The 19,236-nt window shown below is 44.0% G+C and overlaps 1 protein-coding gene across 1 annotated transcript in view; it reads right to left on the bottom strand.

Moving 5' to 3' along the window:
- The window catches only part of LOC117587547 (guanine nucleotide-binding protein subunit gamma-e), a 38,319-nt gene that overhangs the window by 14,005 nt on the left and 5,078 nt on the right, over nucleotides 1-19,236 (bottom strand). The window contains exon 3 of the mRNA XM_034278354.1: nucleotides 7,164-7,305. Within this exon, the coding sequence (XP_034134245.1) occupies nucleotides 7,164-7,276 (113 nt within the window). The 5' untranslated portion in view covers nucleotides 7,277-7,305. The remainder of the gene's footprint in view (nucleotides 1-7,163; nucleotides 7,306-19,236) is intronic.

Below are 19,236 nucleotides of genomic sequence, written 5' to 3'. Positions count from 1 at the left end.
AGAGAGAGAGAGAGAAAGATCTGGCGGCATGGCACTGAAGAATTCTGGGGGTAACGAGACGTAACGTAACCGTTGTTTGCCCATAAATTGTTTGTAGTTATGTCAATAATGTGTGTCCCCTCGCTGTCGATGCTGCCACTCTCTCCAGTCCCCTACCATGGCTGCCAGCCATTCCTCCTTATACCGATGCTGCCACTCCTGTCCCATCCAATGGGGCCTCTCGCGTCTCCTCCTACCACTGTGAATTCTGTTGGAACACACACACGGCAGGCAGCCGTCGACATTTTTCTCTCCTCGTGCCATGTGTCAGTAGGAAAAAATATACGCGGAAAAAAAAAGGAAAATCGAATACAGCATTGAAACGCCAAAGCATCGTAATTTTCCAGGGCAATTCATGTGCTCTCATGTGCCATCGTTTGCGTCTGCGTTTGCGTCGCTTTCCCCTTTACATGTGTTCATAATTTCTGTTTTTATTAACAGAAAAAGAGGTACGACAGTACGTCTGACAGAGATTCCGCGAAGAGCAAAGAGAAGTGAAAGAATAAAACACAGGAGCAGGCAATAATAATGTACAAATAAAGCCATAAATATTTGAAATATTTGTGTGTACTACACTCGGCTCGGAGGTAGATGGAGCATTTATATTCCGTGGAATGTGTCCTCTTATGGCCTCTCCGCCTTCTGTGTTATCCATTAACTAATTAAGTGTAATTTTCAGTGGACATTTGCTTTTGAGTACTCTTGAATTGCCACGCTAATTGGATCATTAATTTCATGTGGTTTTTCTGCATTTTGCCAAATGTTGTGCAACATAAAAAGATTTAATTAACCAGCGAACATAATTATTATTTATGTAAATGGAGAAAGTGTAAATATGAAGAGTGCAGCCAAGTTTTTTTTTCATTATCATTATAATCGCAGTCTTGGCTTCCTTTTGCCATCTTCTTGGTATTTAACGTCCCGGGGTTTGTCCCTCGAGGCAACCAATTGTTCAATCATTGGCCTAATCAACGGTGGAGCTGCTGGCTAACGACAAGGAGTGTGGAGTGTGGAGTGGCATCGTGGTAATTGCAGCTACACAGAGTTAAAGGGGCGTGGCCTGGCATTTGGAGGGTTTTCTGACTAATAGACAACTGCTTAATTGGCTTTCACTGCCACAGAAACAACGACTGCCACTGCCCCAGAGAATGGGGCTGCAGTCAGAGACTCCGAGAGAGAGAGAGAGTGAGACAAAGGGACAAGAAGAAGTTATAGCATAGCTTTGGGCGCTAATTGAATGTTTCTGGCTGATCATTTTGTGGGTGGATTGTTGTAGGTTTGGTGGCTTTGGCTGCATTCGTTGGAATTCGATTGAAAATTGGCTTTTTGTGGCTGCATTTGGCAGGCCAAAAGTATGTTGGAATTTCACCACCAACAAATGCCAAAGTAGAGTTGATTTCAAAGCTCTGTAATTTATATAGTGCAAATAGAAGCACTCTTCACAAACCTCTTACCTCATATGTCAGAGGCCTCTAATCATACATTTAGGCACCAATCATCATAATTCATGGCAGATTAATGTGTGTCTGTCCACTCACATGGCACTCGGTCCCATTTATGTTTTCTTTCTAAATCGCTTTGAATGTGCCTTTCTTTGGTCTCTGCCACATTACAATTCATTTATATGTGGCATGCTTTATGGCACAGCCATTAATCAGCATTAAATGTGTCAACAGCCACGACAACAGCCAACAACCAAGAGCCAACAGGAACGCAGGATACTGCTTGGCTGTATGCAAAATATCAAAAGCGAAAAGCTCTCATAAATAGCTGTCAAGACGCTGAATAGGAGAAGGCAGGACCAGAAGGTGGAACTGTTTTGGGTTCCATGGGAGGAAGTACTGTAGTCATAAAGCAATCAGCAGGTGTTTGTCATATTCCATAACAGAGAGCTCGAGCCCTCGGAGGGGCTCACGTAATTTATTTTCTTTGCTAAGTCTGGCCCTTCTCCTACGTTTACTTGTCTGTGCTCCGAATGGAAAGGGAAATAGATTTTCGGGCAGGGATGCGTAGGTTGTGGATCTCCTCTGGGGAATTCTTTTGCCCAGCCAAAGGCCTTCAATTTATCAGAACTTTATGAAAATCAATCAAAGTTCTCGTGCCTCTTTAGGCGGCACTTTATTATCACAAAGTTTTAAAGTAAGAACCCCATTCCTATCCAACTGTCGAATCTCTTTCATGAAAATGTATTCAATTTTTTTTTTTTTTTTGGTTGGAAAAGTTCCTTATTTGACCCTTGGGCTGTGAGGCTTTTGTGCGCAATGTTTTTGCATTTAAATGAAATTGAATAAACCGCTAATCCACTTCTGCGTCGCGGCGGGTGAGCACAAAGGTCGGCTCACCCAGCTCCTGCTGCGCGTCTGTGGCATGTCCTGGCAATTAATTTGCATGCGTAGTAATTTCACAATTTACACTGGAACAAAGCAGATGCCGGGATCAGGATGCTTTTCCCGTCGCCCTCATAGAAGTTGCTACAAATGTCTCAAATGCGTATGGGTTTAATGGAGCGCAACAACGAAATGGGTGGGGAGGAGGTTTTTCCAGCTCTCGCTCTGTCTTGCTGGATTTCCGTTTCTGGTAAGTTAATCAAAGTTGCTGTTGTCGAGCACTTGGCACTTGTGAACTAGCTTCACGTTCTCTCCCGTTTGCGCCGGGCAACTGTCCAAAAAAGCAGAAAAGCTGAAAAGCCAGAAGGGAAAACTGTGGAGGAGAACAGATCGCAGCCAGTGACTTGGCAAACTTTTCGCCTTTGTACGGGACAGAACAGCAGCAGAATGAGCCAGCAATCTTAAAGGGATATTTTTTCTATATGGAGAACACTTTTTAAACCAGTGAAAGGAGAACAGACCATCATTTCTTATCGTCAGCCATAAAAAACATAAACAAAGAGAATACTCCACAAAGAAAATGTTCGTTGATTTATGTGCAATCCAAAAATTGATTGGCCATAGATTTCGAAAAAATATTGTACATACTCGTATGTACATAAGTACAAAAATATGTATAAAGTATGAAGATAAATCTGTTGATTTAATTGGTTATAAACCCAGTGAAAGAGTGGATGTTTGATGGGTGTAGCCCGAATAAATGCACGACCCTGAAAGCTAAAAACACAAAAACCAAATGCAACGAAGAGAGAGGCGGCTGCAGCGTTAAATAAACCGCAGGAAGGGTAGGGAGAGAGGCAGTAAAATATGAAATGCCATAAAGAAAATACTATACGAAACAAGAATGGATGGAGCCCAGACAGTAGCACCAGCAGCCACAAAAGTAACATAATTTTCTGCTTGAAATGCCAAAGCGGTTTCCAAATTGTGGCACACGGAAAGAGAGAGAGAGAGAGAGGAAGAGCGAATAAGGGGCAACAAAATAAATGAAAGAGGCAGGGCCGTGATTTATATGCAACATTCGCCGCAAAGTGTGCAACGAAAGGAGTTTCGAGTGGAGTGAAAATTCATTCGAGAACGGGCAAAAAGTTTTGCTCCACCTGAGCATGAGCGTGTGCCCGGAGTTGTGTGGAAAGTTTTAAGCCCCTTGCCACAACATTAAGGTGAGATGTATGCGCCACAAGGCATACAGCATTTTGTAGACGACACCCGATTGGCTAGCCAAGGCTCGGTCGAGTCCAGGACGTGGACGAAACAGAACGGAACGGACCCCAAATAGGTAGAGCTTGTCACGCACGACGGTTTCTGTGGTCGCCCGTACACGCCCGGCTACTCCCATCACAGACAGGATAGGAATACGCATACACTGATACCCACACAGCCACATGCAGAACATGGAAGGACGTCAATCAATTATGGGTTGATGGGTTGGTGGAATCGGGACAGGATGAGGTCGGTAAGGGGTATCTTTGTGTTGGTTTTGGGCTCCATTTCGTCGTTACGTCGCCTGCAACAAATCGCCGTAATGTGCGGTGTTTGCTGCACTTAACGAGTACATTCTACAGTTTTCGCCCCTGCCTCCTTTCCCGGCCCCCTGTCCGTGTCCATTGGGTCCGCTTTTGCGGCCCCAATTTGCGGTAGGACGGGTGCAATTGAAGGCCCATCAATCATGGATCGCTCGTCGATATGCCTCTCAAAATATAATTGACTTGATTTTTCGAAAAATTTCAACAACTGTCCAAGGCAGTATCTGGCTACTCTCGCCCTCCATCTATCGCATGTCCTGTGTGTTTCGCTGACTTATTTCTGTCTAATTTTCCTCGATTTGTGTCCTGATTAAGTGACGAAATGTTTGATGTTTCGTGAAATTGAGTTAATGGCAGCCCTTCAACCACACAAAATAAAACCGTTAAACACATGACATCAAAATTGGTTTCATTTAGCTTTTATCCCCAAAAGCTCCATTTATACCGCACACAAATGCCACACCCACTTTCTGATGCCAATTTAGAGCGACATATTTTTGTGTGCAATAATCAAAAGTTTAATTTATTGCAGCCGGTTGGGGGAGGAGAGCATTCTAATTGGATTCGGAATTGGAATTCGAACGGGTTTTGAGGTTTTTAGTGTCATAAATGGAAATAATATTAGATTTGGGTTTTGCGTTACCCGTCACAAAGCAAAACGAGAAACGAGATGATTATTTTATTGGAATTCCCATTTGCAACAAGAGGTGCACCTGATTTGAAATGAATTATCCTTGATTTTTTGTTAAATATTCAGTCATTGAATACATGATTAATAGAGTGTATTTTCGATTGGAACTGAGGTATAGTTTTAGATTAGATTGTGCAGCTTCGGGCTCTTTTTATTTGTTCTATGCAAGTTTTTAGTTATTTTAATCGTAATATTTCGCCACTTTTATTTGCCAAACGATTTGCTGTCTGCAGCCCTAGCTGTTTCTCCAGCATCTCTAAGGCAAGGCATTCTCCAGCAGATTTGTAATTAACACCTTCAAAAAAGACGCAAAGTTGACATGACTCATTAGCGATGAAAGACTCGCACAGAGGCTTTGAAAGAGAGAGAGAGAGAATAGACTCTGTCTGATGCGAATAGAAAGAGATCCCCAGAGAGAGTGGCAGAGTTGACAGAGTGAAGTGGCTAGGGGAGTTGTACTGAAAATGGGTGTGAATTGGGTAGCGGGGTAGAGACGGCGGTAACCGACTCTAAAATCTGGTGTTAAATTATTTATGAATGCCGTTGCCGGCGGCCAGCAACTCACACAATTTGGATCCCATTTCGAGGCACATTAAGTCACAGATGGAGAGCCAACACCAGCAATAGAGAGATAGAGAGAGAGAAGGGAGGAGAGAGAGTGAGTGAGAGAGAGAGAGAGTGAAAGCGGCGACACAGAGTGCCATGCCAACTAATTATTCATAATTAGCTGCTGACTAAATGTTTAACTAAATCAGAGGATGTCTCTTCGTTGGTCTCGCCATAGTCTCCATTTATCTCTCTCTCTCTCTCTCTCTCTGTCTCTCTTGCTCGTGCTCTGCTCTGGAAAGTATTTATTTAAAAAATTACATTGAAAACGGAATCCGAGGAGGCGAGAGTAGAGAGTGAGCGATAGATAAATGTGTGCCTTTGGGTCGAAAGCTAAATTAAAAGTTGGCCATTAGAGAGGGAGCCAGAAGTAGGGGCAGATCCAAAGCCAGAGGACGGAGGGAGGCACAGCATTAATTGTGATTTATGTGAAAGGTTTCCGGCTCTCATTCTGAATAAAACATTGCACAAGTAGGACTTGCAGGTCAGGACTTTGCTCCAAGTAAATGGGGCAGTACCTGTATGATAGATGAATACTGAATTTTTTTTGCAGACATAAAGTGGGAGTGCAATGTGAGCTGATAGACGTTTAAGTTTCTGCGGAAACTTTACCAAAAAGTGAATCTTTAATATTGCTTCGCAGTAAAGAGAATTCCAAGAGCATTTTTAAATGTATTTCCCACGAATTTTTAAATTTTCAAAGAAAAGGAGGTAGCATTTGACTGAATGAAGTGAACACTAACTTACGTTGAAATTAAACTTATTTGCCATAAAAGTAGCTTGATTATAAAAAGTTAATCTATAATTTAAAAAGAAGACTTTGCATCATTGGTCTTACGTTTGCAACTTGTAGAGATTACTAAGAGAGACTAGAACAAGTAGCAACGGAAATGAATGCTGAAAGTTTTAAGAGGAAATTGAAACTGTGAAGAAGACTTCTCCCCTGCCACTTCCACCTCCACTTCCAGCCTTTTAAGCTGCAGGCAAAGCCTCGAGTAAAGTTCCCAAAAAAAACTGGAACACGAAAGTTCTTCTGATCGGAAGACAAAGAAGTTTTAAAATAACACTGGGAATGCATTAATGTTTCTTCCTTAGAACTTCCCCAAAGGGCTCCTTTCTGTAAATTGATAATGAAAGAGGAGTTTTCCTGCTGAATGAAAGGGAAGGGACAACATTCAGCATAAATTGCCGGGATAGGAATTTTCTCATTCGGCAAAAACCAATTTACCGACGGCTCTTGCTCTTTCTCTCTGCTGCTGTTCTCTCTCTCCCTTCTTTCAATTTCTCTCTGTGTTACTGGGATGCTGGTTATAAACCATTCACAATTTGCTTCCTGGGTAATTTCTTGTAGCAAAATGAGAATTTTACTAGACGCTTTTCCTCTTGTTACAGGGCAAGAGAAGGACAGAGAATGAGGGGGAAAAGCCAAACGAACGGAGCCGCATGTCTAGTCGCTGTCTACACAAACAATCACGCACACACACAGGGACGGAAGCATGCACACACACACACACACACAGATACTGTGGGGGCTTAGGAGTGTATGTGTGGAAGTGACTCCAGGAGACTCTTTTTCGAAGAGGAAAAACAAAAGACCAACCACGGTGCAGCAGCAAAACAACCGAAAACAACTTCATATTTATGTAAATATTTAGCAAACAGGCAAAATGTGGACAGAGTGGCAGAGAGGCACACTCTTCTTGTACCTGAGGTGTGGGCTGTGTGAATATTTAAGACACTTTTTGGGGATATACTTCATGAAAATAAGAACACATCAGCACATCAAAGACACAACACTGAATTACTTGCAGGTTGGAGCATTTCTCGTATTTTTCTGTATATATTTTTCACTTTCATTTCACTTTGCGCTAAATATATATTTTTGCATATTTAGTTAATAATTGTTTTACTCACTCTGCAATGGATTTAGACAACGGCCAGCGCTCCATGGAGGCCTGATATTTCATATTCTCGATTTGCTTCTTTAATGCGTCCCGATCCATGTTTTGTAGAGCACTGGGATCCATGGCGGCTGAAATTTATCCACATGCCACCCCTGCAAAGAAACAAAGCAGCCGTGAGAGAGCGCCAGAGAGCGGTGCACACGTGCGTGTGAGCGCGGGAGAGTAAGCGCTGCGGGTGTGTTGGTGAAAGCTGCACCACTTGCCCTACCACTCGCATTCGCTCGCTCTCCCGCTCTCCGCTTGTTTTGTGCTAATTTGTTGAGTTGTCCATCAGGGTGCCTGCAAACTGCAAAATACTCCACCCTGTATGTCCCGGTCTATGCTTTTCCGCACTTTGCAGCCTGCGGAGCGAGAGAGGCGACTGCGCAGAGCATGCATAACAAATCAATACAAAGAGAGTGGGAGAGAGCGAGCGCGAAAGGGAGCTAACAGTGCCGCCTAAAAGGCTGCCATAAACTCTGTTGACACGCTGCCCCATCCCAACCACCTACAAAAGGGTGGAAAAGCTATTTGTTGACAGCGGTGTCTGGCTTTGGCTCTGGCTCCTGCTCTCAAACCGAAAAAATATGAAAAATAAGGCTTAATAAAAAGGGCGCGTCCCCGTGGCTAACAAATGCGAGTCCCAAAATTTAAATGGATAACCGGAAAAACTAAAACAGCTGATAAAAGGCAATATCGCGCTTTCTTTTTCTACCATTTACCTCTCTCTCTCTCTCACTTTCGATTGCTATTCATCTCTTCCATCCCCTTTTACAACCGGCTTATGTGCTGTAATTTATTAAATTTCCTTCACATTTTTAAAGTTGTTTCTTTGCTGAATAAATATTCGCCGAAAAAAATGGAGAGTCGTGAAACGGACAAAGGAGCATTTTGCGTGTCCTCCGACAATTATTTTCCTGCTGTTTACACTTTGGTCCAACATTAAGGCACCTTTTCGGGGGTAAAGAAAAGATGGAGATAAAGGGGATTCCTTGGGAGACTATAAGATGATAAATTAATACAGAAAACAAATGACGTGAAAAATATTTACAAGATTAACAACATAGAAGGGTACATTTTAATATAATCTGTATCAAAACAGTTGGGATTAGAGTTTAATCTTTGAAATTGTGAACAAATTCAAAAATGTTGCATGATTCTCGAAACTCTTTGAATTCCCTTTGGGTATTGGAATAATCACACCACGAATTCCACTGTTAACAATTAACAGCGTAATATTAGACCTCGAGCTCTGTAAACTAAACAACAGAACACACGATATGTACCTCTAACATTCCCTCAACATCGCATAGCAAAGACACCAACCACCATGCATAATGTTAACACTGCTGAACTCTGCTCACTTATCGCATGCTATAAAATAACAGCGCAAGCGAAAAGTGTACATTCTCGTAGCAAATGATTCTAGTTTCAGACATTTGAAATTTTTTTGAGGTTCCCCTAAATACGATACTATGGGACATTCTCCTAAAAAGCTAATCGCACAACGCAACTCATCGAGAGACAATCAAAAACTAATACAAAACTCAAATAAAAAGCCGCAAAAATAAAGTGGCTTACAGGAAAGGAACACATTAGCAGCAGCTGCCGGAGTAGGGGAAGGGACAAGGGGCAGGACATTCAAAGGAGGGTCTTGACATGGGGCATCCACAAATGGGCGGATTGGAAGACTGAAACCCAGCGAAGCGACTTGGGACAGAAACACACGACACGACACCCCACAGATGGAGGAGGGAGAAGCAGCCAGGGAGCTGGAAACTGATGCACAGCTGACGCTTTTGTAGGTGTAACTTTAAATACGAAAAAAGGACCCCCAGACCCGAAGGCAGCCCCCGTTATCCCTGCTCTGCTCTGATCCTTAGAACACAGAGTCGAGTCCTGTCCAGTTTGATACATCATTTTTTGTCGTATCGCTGGATAACTTTGACACAGGTTCTCTGTGTCCATTGTCCCTCTCTTTGCCCCCTGTTCGGTAGATTGTTTGCATCTCCAACTCCACCCCTGCACCGATCTGTGTCCCTCCCTTTTTTCACAGCTGTCAGGATGCTAAAGGATTTTAGGCTTTAACCCAGTCTGCTGCCTCAACGAAAAGTTGCTCCTTCATAGCCCGCCTGCGGCCTCCTCCTGCACTCTGTCCCTCTGTCCGTCTGTGTTTGTGAGTGTTTTTAGAGAAGCTTTAAGCTCCAGGACTCGAGTGGAGTCGAGTGTAAGGGGTGACACTGTTGGCCAAATGTGTTAATGGCAAAAATTGTTGTAAAACAGCCCAGATTTAATACGAAAGCGCCACCAAGAGAGAGTGCCGGAAAGCGTGTGTAGAGCATGTGTATGCTCTGCTCTGTCCACTGTGTCCTGTATCCAGTGTTATTCTGGCCGGCATGTCCTTTGCATATGTTGACAGCGCTGACCAGCAGCAGTAAAAGCTTTACAGTTGGTTTAATTAAAACTTTTAGAAGTTGTCGTAGCAGAAAAAAAATGATTCGAAAAGACAGGAGGCAGGAGACAGGAATGTGCCACAAATATGAGCGTAGCGAAGAGAACTCTCCAGGCAAAGCTGTGCATGAAATCCCCCTCTTCGATATTAGTTTCAGTGTCCACTTTTGAGGTGGGAGAACACTCTTCATACTCTCCACCCCTCAACCACAGATAGGAGGAGGGTTTGTGCGGCGGAGTGGCAAAGATATTGATAGACAGCATTCCCCTTTCATCATTAGTTCCAATATCCACTTAACGTGGTTGCGAGTCCTCTCAACAAATGCCAAAGGATGCCCACATCCCCATATCCCCTCTCCAAGCTCTGGCCACTTGGTGCAGCATCCACTAATCCCCGACATCATCGTTTCCACTTAGACTGCAGCCGCGACGGGGCAGCGGACAGCGGACAGGGGGAAGACCACGTTTAACCTCGATGGCAAATCTTGAACGTAAAACTAAACTAATTGCTTGGAGCCATTGCCGCCGAGTAGCGCTGTCTCCATCGACTAGACCTGCTCCTTCACCTTTCCCTCCTGTGCTGAAACCCAATATGATGGCAATGCGCCATTAAGCGATGTGCCACGATGCACCAGAAACAGAAGTCCACATCCGAGACTCTGTTCGACTGAAAAAGTAGCAGGAATTTATCTGCCAGAACACGAAGAAGGAGGGCGAGTAGGGAGAGAGAAGCTAGCATGTAACGGACATAAATCGTTAGCAAAATGTTTTTGGCGGTTACAAGCGACAGCCACAAACCCAAAGAATCCGCAACTGCTCCTCCGCCTGTCCTTCGCTCAAGTGTTTCGCGTGTGTGTCAACAGGCGTTCAAGTTTTTTGACACTCTACCCAGATCCACAGCGACCCAGAGAAGTGCTCGCTCTGCCACCCACACAACCATCCTGTACCCATCCTGAACCCAGAATAAAGTCTCATAAAGTACAGGCGCTGCCCTGAAACCAACAGGGACAGCTACACCATGAGAAAAATGATTGTTTAATGATTATGCGGCTTAGGACATTTAAATGCATAGTTTTGTATAATATTAGATGCATTTTTTGGATTTCGATTCATAAATTAAGCTTCTATTCCAAACGTATCTTCATTTCTCCAAGTGTATGTATGACATTGTAAAGTGATTCCCTTTTTGTCCTATGCTGTCACTGCCACACTGATTGTTGTTGGAGTCTCTGTCTTTAACAAAAAAAAAAGAAAGGGAAAACTGCCTGGCTGCCAAAACAGTTACTCAATCTGAGATCTAGCGGCAGGAGCAGCAGCAGAGGACAGGGCACAGGACAACCCATAAGTATATATATTTATATGTAGTTATATCCTGGCAGCCATTTATGTACTCGTTAATAGATATCCGCAGGAGCAGCAGCAAATTGTTGCTCGCAATTTTTACAGCAATTTGGGCATTTCCCCTCTGTCATCCGCTGTCCTCTGTATACATTAGGATTCCCCACTCTCCTCTTGATATTGTTACAATAATTGGCATTAGCCGGAATGTCCTGCGGAGGAATGTCCTACTCCGCCTCCTGCCAGCCTTTGGGCTGCCTTTGGGTCGCTGGGTGCCAGACACGATTTTAGCTTGTTAGCTTAATTTTAAATGCGGAAACTTTGCGCTCAAACACGAAATACTTTGGGGCATATTTTCATTGTTGGCCGAGAAAAAACAAGTTGGCGTGAGGTGAGGAAAATTCTTTAGAATTTCACGGGAAAAATTCAGGAAATTCGTTAAGAAAAAAGTGTAACACGAAATTAGCATAAGAAAAGCGGTGGAGAAAGTCCTTTAATTGGACGACAGAAAGGAAGGTTTTCGCGTGGGCAAGGGTCACTATTTGCAGAGGTCATCAGTGGATTCGGGTTATGCTGATGTCTGCCCCCAGGGTTAAAAGTTAAATAGGACAACAACTAATCAAAATTCAAGCTCAATTGCTAATCACTTTAGACCGCTGCACACCCGCACGAAAAGGTCTCCCTGCTCTCCTCACTTGGCGTAATCAAATCGCAATCATCTGCAAACCATTCACATTTAATTATAAACCAAAAGTTGTGCCAAAAACTTTTGAACTCTAGCTCGTCACGTGCCAAAGAAGCAAGAGAGGAGTGCTCAGAGGAGAGAACTCAGCTGAGTACTCATAGTATTTCAAACAGAGAGGGAGCAGAACATAGAGCAGGACAAATATTTATCCAGTCATTAGCGACATTTCATTCGGTTACCTTTTTCGGCGGGCACAGACACAGACACTTGAGCGGCAGACCAAATCCCGAAACTAAAAGTACAACTAAAACTAAAACCACAACAAGATACGATGGGGGAGAAGCCCCCTCCCACATTGGGGCAGGGAAACTTTGTGCCGCGGACTAACAAGAACCGCAAACAAGCTGCCAGTTTGTAGCCAGTCGGCGTTGCCATTCGGCGATGAACGATGAAGTGCGTTTGAGGAAGACCAACCCGCACAATCCGCTAAATCAATTTGCAGAGTTAAATAATTAAAATTCAGTATGGCATGACGTTGGGGTTTTCGGTGGGTTTTCAATCAGTTTTCCGTCCTCTTCCATGCTATTCGCGGGCCAGATGTGGAGGTTAAACCTTATGGCTTATTAGCCGGGCTTAGAATGCGTTAAATTATGGCCAACAATTTCCAAAATGTACACATGCCATGGACATACAGTCCATGTATAACCATACACATACTGCTTCAACTCGAACCCACGCAGCCTGCCACACAATTACGAGCGAAACGAACCGCAGTTTTAGTAGCACGCACAACACGGCGTATGCGTGATTTATGCCTGGTTCTTGGACTCTCTGCCTCACATCCATTGGCCATGTGTGTTGGGCTTAATGACAATTTTATAGCACCAGGTAGTCCGAAGAGAGGTGCAACAGCTGAACGTAGCCGAACTTCAACTTGTTTGAATCTTTAAAGTGAAGAAAACTTTGGGCCCAAACATTTTCTTTGTGGCATCATATAAATCAAACGATGCGAAAGTCAAAGCGAGTGCCCAGAGGCTATTAAATTTACGACCCAAACCCCAGGGACAACATCGAGAAAAATGGGCGAGGAGAGAGGATTGGGCAGGGGGTTTTTTAGTCGTATCATTGGTCCTTCTGTTTGTACAGCTCTCTTGCTCTTCCTCTCCCTCTCTGTGTAGTTTGTCCTGGCTATTTGTTTGCTTTTGATGCCAAGTGCAGGACACTTGGTAGAGGGGGAGATAAACAAAACAAGGCTACAAAAATGCAATTAAAATCGTTTTATGTGACAATTCAGTTTCCAGTTGCAAGTTACTATATCTATCGAGATAGCATATATACTAGCAGCACTGTGTCTCCCTCCCCTCTGCCTCTGGCGCACTGTGGCACAGTGTTTGTTTGGCTTTGGCTTCGCCATTGGCCTATGGTATGGTTCTAAATGGCCTGGTAATGGCAGAGGATGGCCTGCAACGTGCAGGTGAATATTGCTCATAGTAGGTATCCCCGAGCATCGACAGGGCACAGTAGACGAGACAATGATGAATCGTTGCAAGATAGAAGATGGAAAAGCGATAGCTGTTAACTGCTTCACTGGGTGCAAAGAAAAACAAACAAAACGGGGAAAGACAGAAGCGAGAAATTGGCACGATTCTGGGACTAATGAGACTCTCAGTGGCCCCATGGCCACAACAACCTTGAATGAAGGATGGTCAGTGTGCAGTCACTGTGCCACTTAATCTAACCATTTAACTGGCTTATAAAGTGAGAACGAGTCTTTCTCCCACCTGGAACTATCTCTAGACAAAAAAAAATGGCAACACCCCCCTGAAACTGTCTCTGGGCAAATGGCAAACAATAAAAGTTCTCAAATTGAGTTTCATAACAGATGAGTGCAGGAAATTCCCAGAGTAAACATCAAAATTTTCTGGGCGAAACAATTATCTTTGCCGCCTAAGATGTGCAACAAACAAACTATCCCACGAGAAAGTGCCACAGGGGAGCCATCACATGGCATCGGAGGCAACATCAGAGGAACAGAGCTCGGCATAGAGTTTGAGACAAAATTAAATGGGATGCCGCATGCCACGTGTCGAGTTGAAGAGGGAGAGTGAGACACAGCAGAGAACAAAAACCTCCATTAAATTTGCATTAAAATATTCAATTTAGAGTGAAGAACATGGACCCGGGCAACCCAAGAACCCAAGAACAGGGCCAGGCCGAACTGGAGCAGGAGCAGGAGCTGGCCACAGCACCAAAACCAGGACGAGAGCTCATTTGCACATTCAACAAGGAGTTGCTTCTGTGGCTGTGGCTGCCACAGCACCCACTCCCCCGCTACTCCTTGAAGAGCATCAAAGGGAATGAACACAAGGCGCACGGCAGCAGGCAGCTTTTATGAGATGACACATGCTATCCCGTAGCTCCGTAGCTCCAATGCTCCACGCCTGTGATGCTCCGATGCTTGGCTTTCGTCTGCTGCTCAGCTAGCTGCTGGTGGACCTGCTTCTGTCTACCTCCGTCCCACTCTCTTCAGATTCCCTCGCTCTGTGGCGCCTTCTTTTATGCTTTAATTATTTGCTGCATGCAAAGTTAAACCCTCACCCACACAGCCATAGACACACGCACAGCCACCGCACACACACTGGCGAACATTGGGCAAGGTATTAAGTTGTAACAAGAAGGCAGAAAGCCTTTAAATGATGCAACGACTAGGGGCATACCCATTAACGATGACATGCGAGAAACGTATCTTGCAATGAACAGAAAATAGAGGGAAATAGTCGTAATGGTTCCACCTTCTGACCCACGTTTCCACGAGTACGTTCTGCATACCCTTGTGCTCCTTCTTCTACAGGGTATATAAATATGTAAAAGTGTTCACAGCTGCAGAGAGTTCCTCATTCTTTGCTCTCTGCTCTTCCGACTGCTCCCTGCGCCCTGCGTATGTCAAAAATGAATTACATTGCAGTCTGCCGCTTGCATTCTGCACGAGTATCAGTGTATGTATGTGTGTGTGGGTCTATGCGTGGATATGTGAGTGGTGTGTGTGGCTGCATAGTTCAGTGCGCCGCAAAGTATGCAGCAAAGTACAACAAACAGCTGTGTGGCGGTTGCCGCTGCCGCTGCTGATGCTGCTTCTTCTGGTTACTTTTCGGATTTGGATGTGTTTTTCCAACCAACACGTACACGACTCCGCACCCACAAACGAGCACAAGAGTGAGAGAGAGAGAATACCTTCAGCACCACACACGCAGCCAGAGAGCCATTTAGTTAGTGGTCTGTCTGTCCGCTGTCTCCTGTCTGCTCCCGACTGCTCCTCTAAGCAGTGCTTAGTCTTAAATCGGATACAATTTCCTTAAAGCTGCAACCATAAATCCCACCATACACAACCCACAAACCAATAGAAAACTGTTTTCTTATTGGAAAACACGCACACAAAAGTAAAAGGTACAAAATACAGGTACACAGGGATAAAAGGATACTTGCCAAACATTTTTGTGGACTTTTAATTGAGTGTAGCCCTGTCTGTTGGCTTAAATCTCTACTGTATGTGCATGTGGGTGTGTGGGTTCGACTGAGAGCTTATTTCAATGTGCACTGAGACTGCTGCCAAATATATTTTTAATTCAATTTCAAATTTCAATTTTTTTTTGCACATAGAAAACAAATAAAGGAAGTTGCCACAGAGCCACAGATTGTGTTTGCCAGAGTATTTCTAGAGCAGAACTTGTCAACATTAGTGCAAACAAATTTCTAGCACATTTTGGCACTTAATTTGAAGAGCCTGCTGGGTTTTTCAATTGTCAGAAATATCTCTACGAATTTCTGTATAGTTTTTAAAGTGTTTAGTCATCACAATTTTTGATTAATTATACGCTTAGGATTTAATCTTCCCCAATCATATGGCAACTCCGCAGCTTGCGCAACCTCTGGCAAGTCTCTCACTTTAAACTGTTGTTCTTGTGTACAACTGTACCCAAGTTTTGCTTTGATTTTGCCCATCGATTGGCACACTCAAAGCTATTCACAATTTTTGTCGAAATCCTTGACCGTCCGACCCACTCCACCCTCTGCCCCTTCAGGCAGGCAGGCGCTCTCACAGTCAGGCAGTCACGCACAATGCATTGGCAACGATTGCATAAGCATCCGGAATGGCGAGAGCGGGGCATGCCTCCTTTAACTCAGCAGCAGCAGCAGCTCCGGCAGAATATTGCCATTCATTTCTAAAGCGAAGAGGGACCGGGTGGTGTGTCCACTTGTTGCCCTCGTGCAACATTTAATCAAATCAATTTTCCGTTTTACACATGTTGCAAATGTAGCAGGAAAAATGCACAAAAAATTCTCAAAAACGAAGCGAACACATTCTGGCCATGCAAATCCATTGTGACATGACCCAAAAGATGAAAAGAGAAAGAGATATAGCGTGAGTGAGAGAGACAGAAAAAGGAAAAAAAGAAATCTAATTGAATTTAGTTTACGGCAGTTTTGTCGGCCCTTGGCCAAGCGTCCGTCCACTTTCATTCCGTTCTCCCTACGTCTCCTCCCTCGCTGCTAAATGCTGAAAATTGGAACAGCCCAAAAGCGCAACGCACTGGTCGGCTGGGTCGTTGGGATGCCAAAGGGGGGGTGTGGGCCTGGTAAACGTTTGATATAGTGCCAAGCAATGCCACGGAAACGATGTCGAGGCGACGGCATCCATAGAAATGCCAACTTGCATTATACAGATGGTTCGGGGCGTTGGGCTGCAGTGGGTGGCGGTAGCTGGTAGCTGAAAGCTGCTAGCTGGCGCCTTTGTCTGGCATTTTTGTTAACATGGCAGGGCCTACCTAACTACATACCACTACGCCAACATCGAATAGAACCCACGGATGAATGACGACGCAAATAATTGAATAAGCGATCAATAGGTGAACAAGTCCGGGAGGAGAGTGGAGCTCCCAGCCACAAAAAACGAGACTCCAAAAAGTGCCCCGAGTGCCCCGCAGCTTAATTGAATTACTGGCGCTGACTCCTGTTTCGAATCGAGAATAAAACGTGCATTGAGGGGATGACCCCCTTGGCTTTCACAATTAAATTCCAGCAGAGATTCGCTAATGAATGGAGTTTGGAGTACACTTTTGTGATTTATTTTGCATGTGGTTGAAGAGCTGCGTTTCTGTGGGTTGGTAGAGTACATTAAGCGGTTGATTGTGCAGGGATGGGGTTGGGAAACTCCCAGAGTGCGTCATTTTAGCACTGATTTAAGAACTCGACGATGCAAAAAGCACTCAAATACGAATGAATGTCACAGACAGTGGTCCATCAACATATTTCACCTTGTCATGCAGAGCGACACCTTGGCACAAAAGTGTTCTGCTCGACAGGCAGACATCGTCCATCAATAATCCAATCGAAAGGTGTGCACCGCAATTTATTATAAAATGTAGAGGGGGAGAAGAGCAACAGTCTCCAGTGTCAACATTGCAGCAACGAAAAGGTTGAAATGAGAAGATTAATTAGCTGCAGGAAGGAACCCCTTGAGCAGCTAAATAACTTCTAGAGCAATTACCTAAATAGCCAATAAAATCAAAACAGTTTCAATGTCAGAGCCAGCAACAGTCCCAGCTCCATGATTGCAGCAGCCATGCAACACACGACAGCGAGACGCCCCAGCGGTAAAGCAGGGGCAGTGCGGATAAGCAATTCAATATACTTCGATAGCATTTGAAATCCAATCAAATCGAAATCGGCATCAATTTTTCATGGCCAACGATAGGGAGCGCAAAAAGGGAGAAACATTCAGCAGCAGGAGCAGCAGCAACTCTGATAGCAATGAAAAATTATGAGGCATGTGGCAGTAACAGTAACTGGGAAAAATAAGCAACAGAAACAGAAACAGAAACAGCAACCGTAATGGCAGCAGATCGACGACCCCTTTTGGTTTTTCCAATCGAAATGAACATAAGAAGGAGCGTAAGGAAGCCAAAAGGAGGGTAAAAGAGGTGCCAGGAGTGGCAGCAGAATGCGAAGCTAAAGCCAAACCGAAGCCAAATGGCATCCATTGATGCGTTAAATAAAAAGTTCAACTAAATATTTTGCAAAAGCAAAAACAAAGCAGTTACGCGTCACAGTCGGGTGGAGGGCAATCGGATTGGAGGGGCGATGTGGGGTTGTTTGTGTGCAAAAAGTGTGGCAGAGCAAAAGTAATGCAAAGTTTGCACACGATCCACCGGAAGGAGAATGGAGCGGAGGTAGGGATCAGAAGTTTGGCAAATAAGCAATAAGACAACAACTAACAAGTGAAAACTGAATGTGTGCGAGGGGAGTCTGTGTGTGTGGGTAGTTTTGGGGATATCCTGTATGTACCTTCATGAAATTGCAAGATTTATCTAAAAATTAATTTAGTTTCTTTGAGCTTATTCTCAGTTTACTAGCTAATGTAATGAATGTTTGTTTTCTCTTTTCTGTTGACTTCAGTGTTTCAATTACGGTAGTTGATATAATTATTAATATAGGAATAAGCCAAGACTCTGCCCTTTAAGTCCATCATTCGTCAGGGTATAGACGGGTGCGATGCAACAGCGTAACCAAAAAACCATTGCCGTGCCTCAGCAGACATGGCTGGCCCCCCCTACTTCCTGCCCTTCTCCCGGGTAGGTGTTCCATGGCAGCAGCCTCCACAATCCCCACAACAATCCCACTTGTCAGGTTTTCTATCCCTGCGCCCGGGACACGTACACAAACATTTCATGGTTCAATAAATTTGCTGCCGAGCGTACCGGAAACTTTGCGAAAAATACATTGGAAAAAATGCTCGTTGCTGCAATGTGGGAAAAAGGCAAAGAAATTATCTGTAGACCAGAAAATGCCACACACACACACACACACTCACCATGACACCTGTCTCCACACACACACACACACACACACTCACAAACTCACACATAGATACATTGAAAATTGCTCGAATGTGTGTGTGCTTCCGTATAATTTTGCAAGCGAATTTTCTTTTTGCGCTCTTTTTTTTGCTTTTTTTATATTTACAATCATTTCTACTTCGTCGTCGTTTTTTTTTCTACTGCAACTTTTATTCGTTGCAATTTTCTGGGCTTTTTCCGCTTGCCATGTTCGAAGGCCACGCCCCCTGATTATATATTTTGGCCCACTTCGAAAGGCGTTGAAGCTAAATTATGGCGTTATTTTTTACCATTTTGCACCTTTGCTTCGGATGGGGGAGGAGGCTATCATTTTGCTTGTTGTAGGTGGGATGTTTGTTGGTGTAGCCTTTTAATATGTTCCACAAATAGCAATTAAAAATTCAGTTGAGCCAAAAGCCAAGCAAATGAAAACGGACTTGCAGCCGCACGTAATTTATGGTTTTAATTAGAGCCAAACTAAGAAAAAACAGGAGCTTTGCCTACTTTTATTTACTTGGTGGATCTTTGCAAGGTAAACAACAATAAAGTTTAAGGAGACCAAAGGATCTCCTTTAGACACTAAATAAAAGTTGGGCCTCTGGGGTTCGAAGTTCGTATAGGTGGTAAATATCATACATAAACCTATACACAGCTATAGCCGAATGGCATTGTCAAAC

This window comes from Drosophila guanche, unplaced genomic scaffold (genome assembly GCF_900245975.1).
Source record: "Drosophila guanche unplaced genomic scaffold, DGUA_6, whole genome shotgun sequence".
In the NCBI taxonomy this organism is placed as follows: domain Eukaryota; kingdom Metazoa; phylum Arthropoda; class Insecta; order Diptera; family Drosophilidae; genus Drosophila; species Drosophila guanche.
This window is presented reverse-complemented; position numbering and strand designations above follow the sequence as displayed.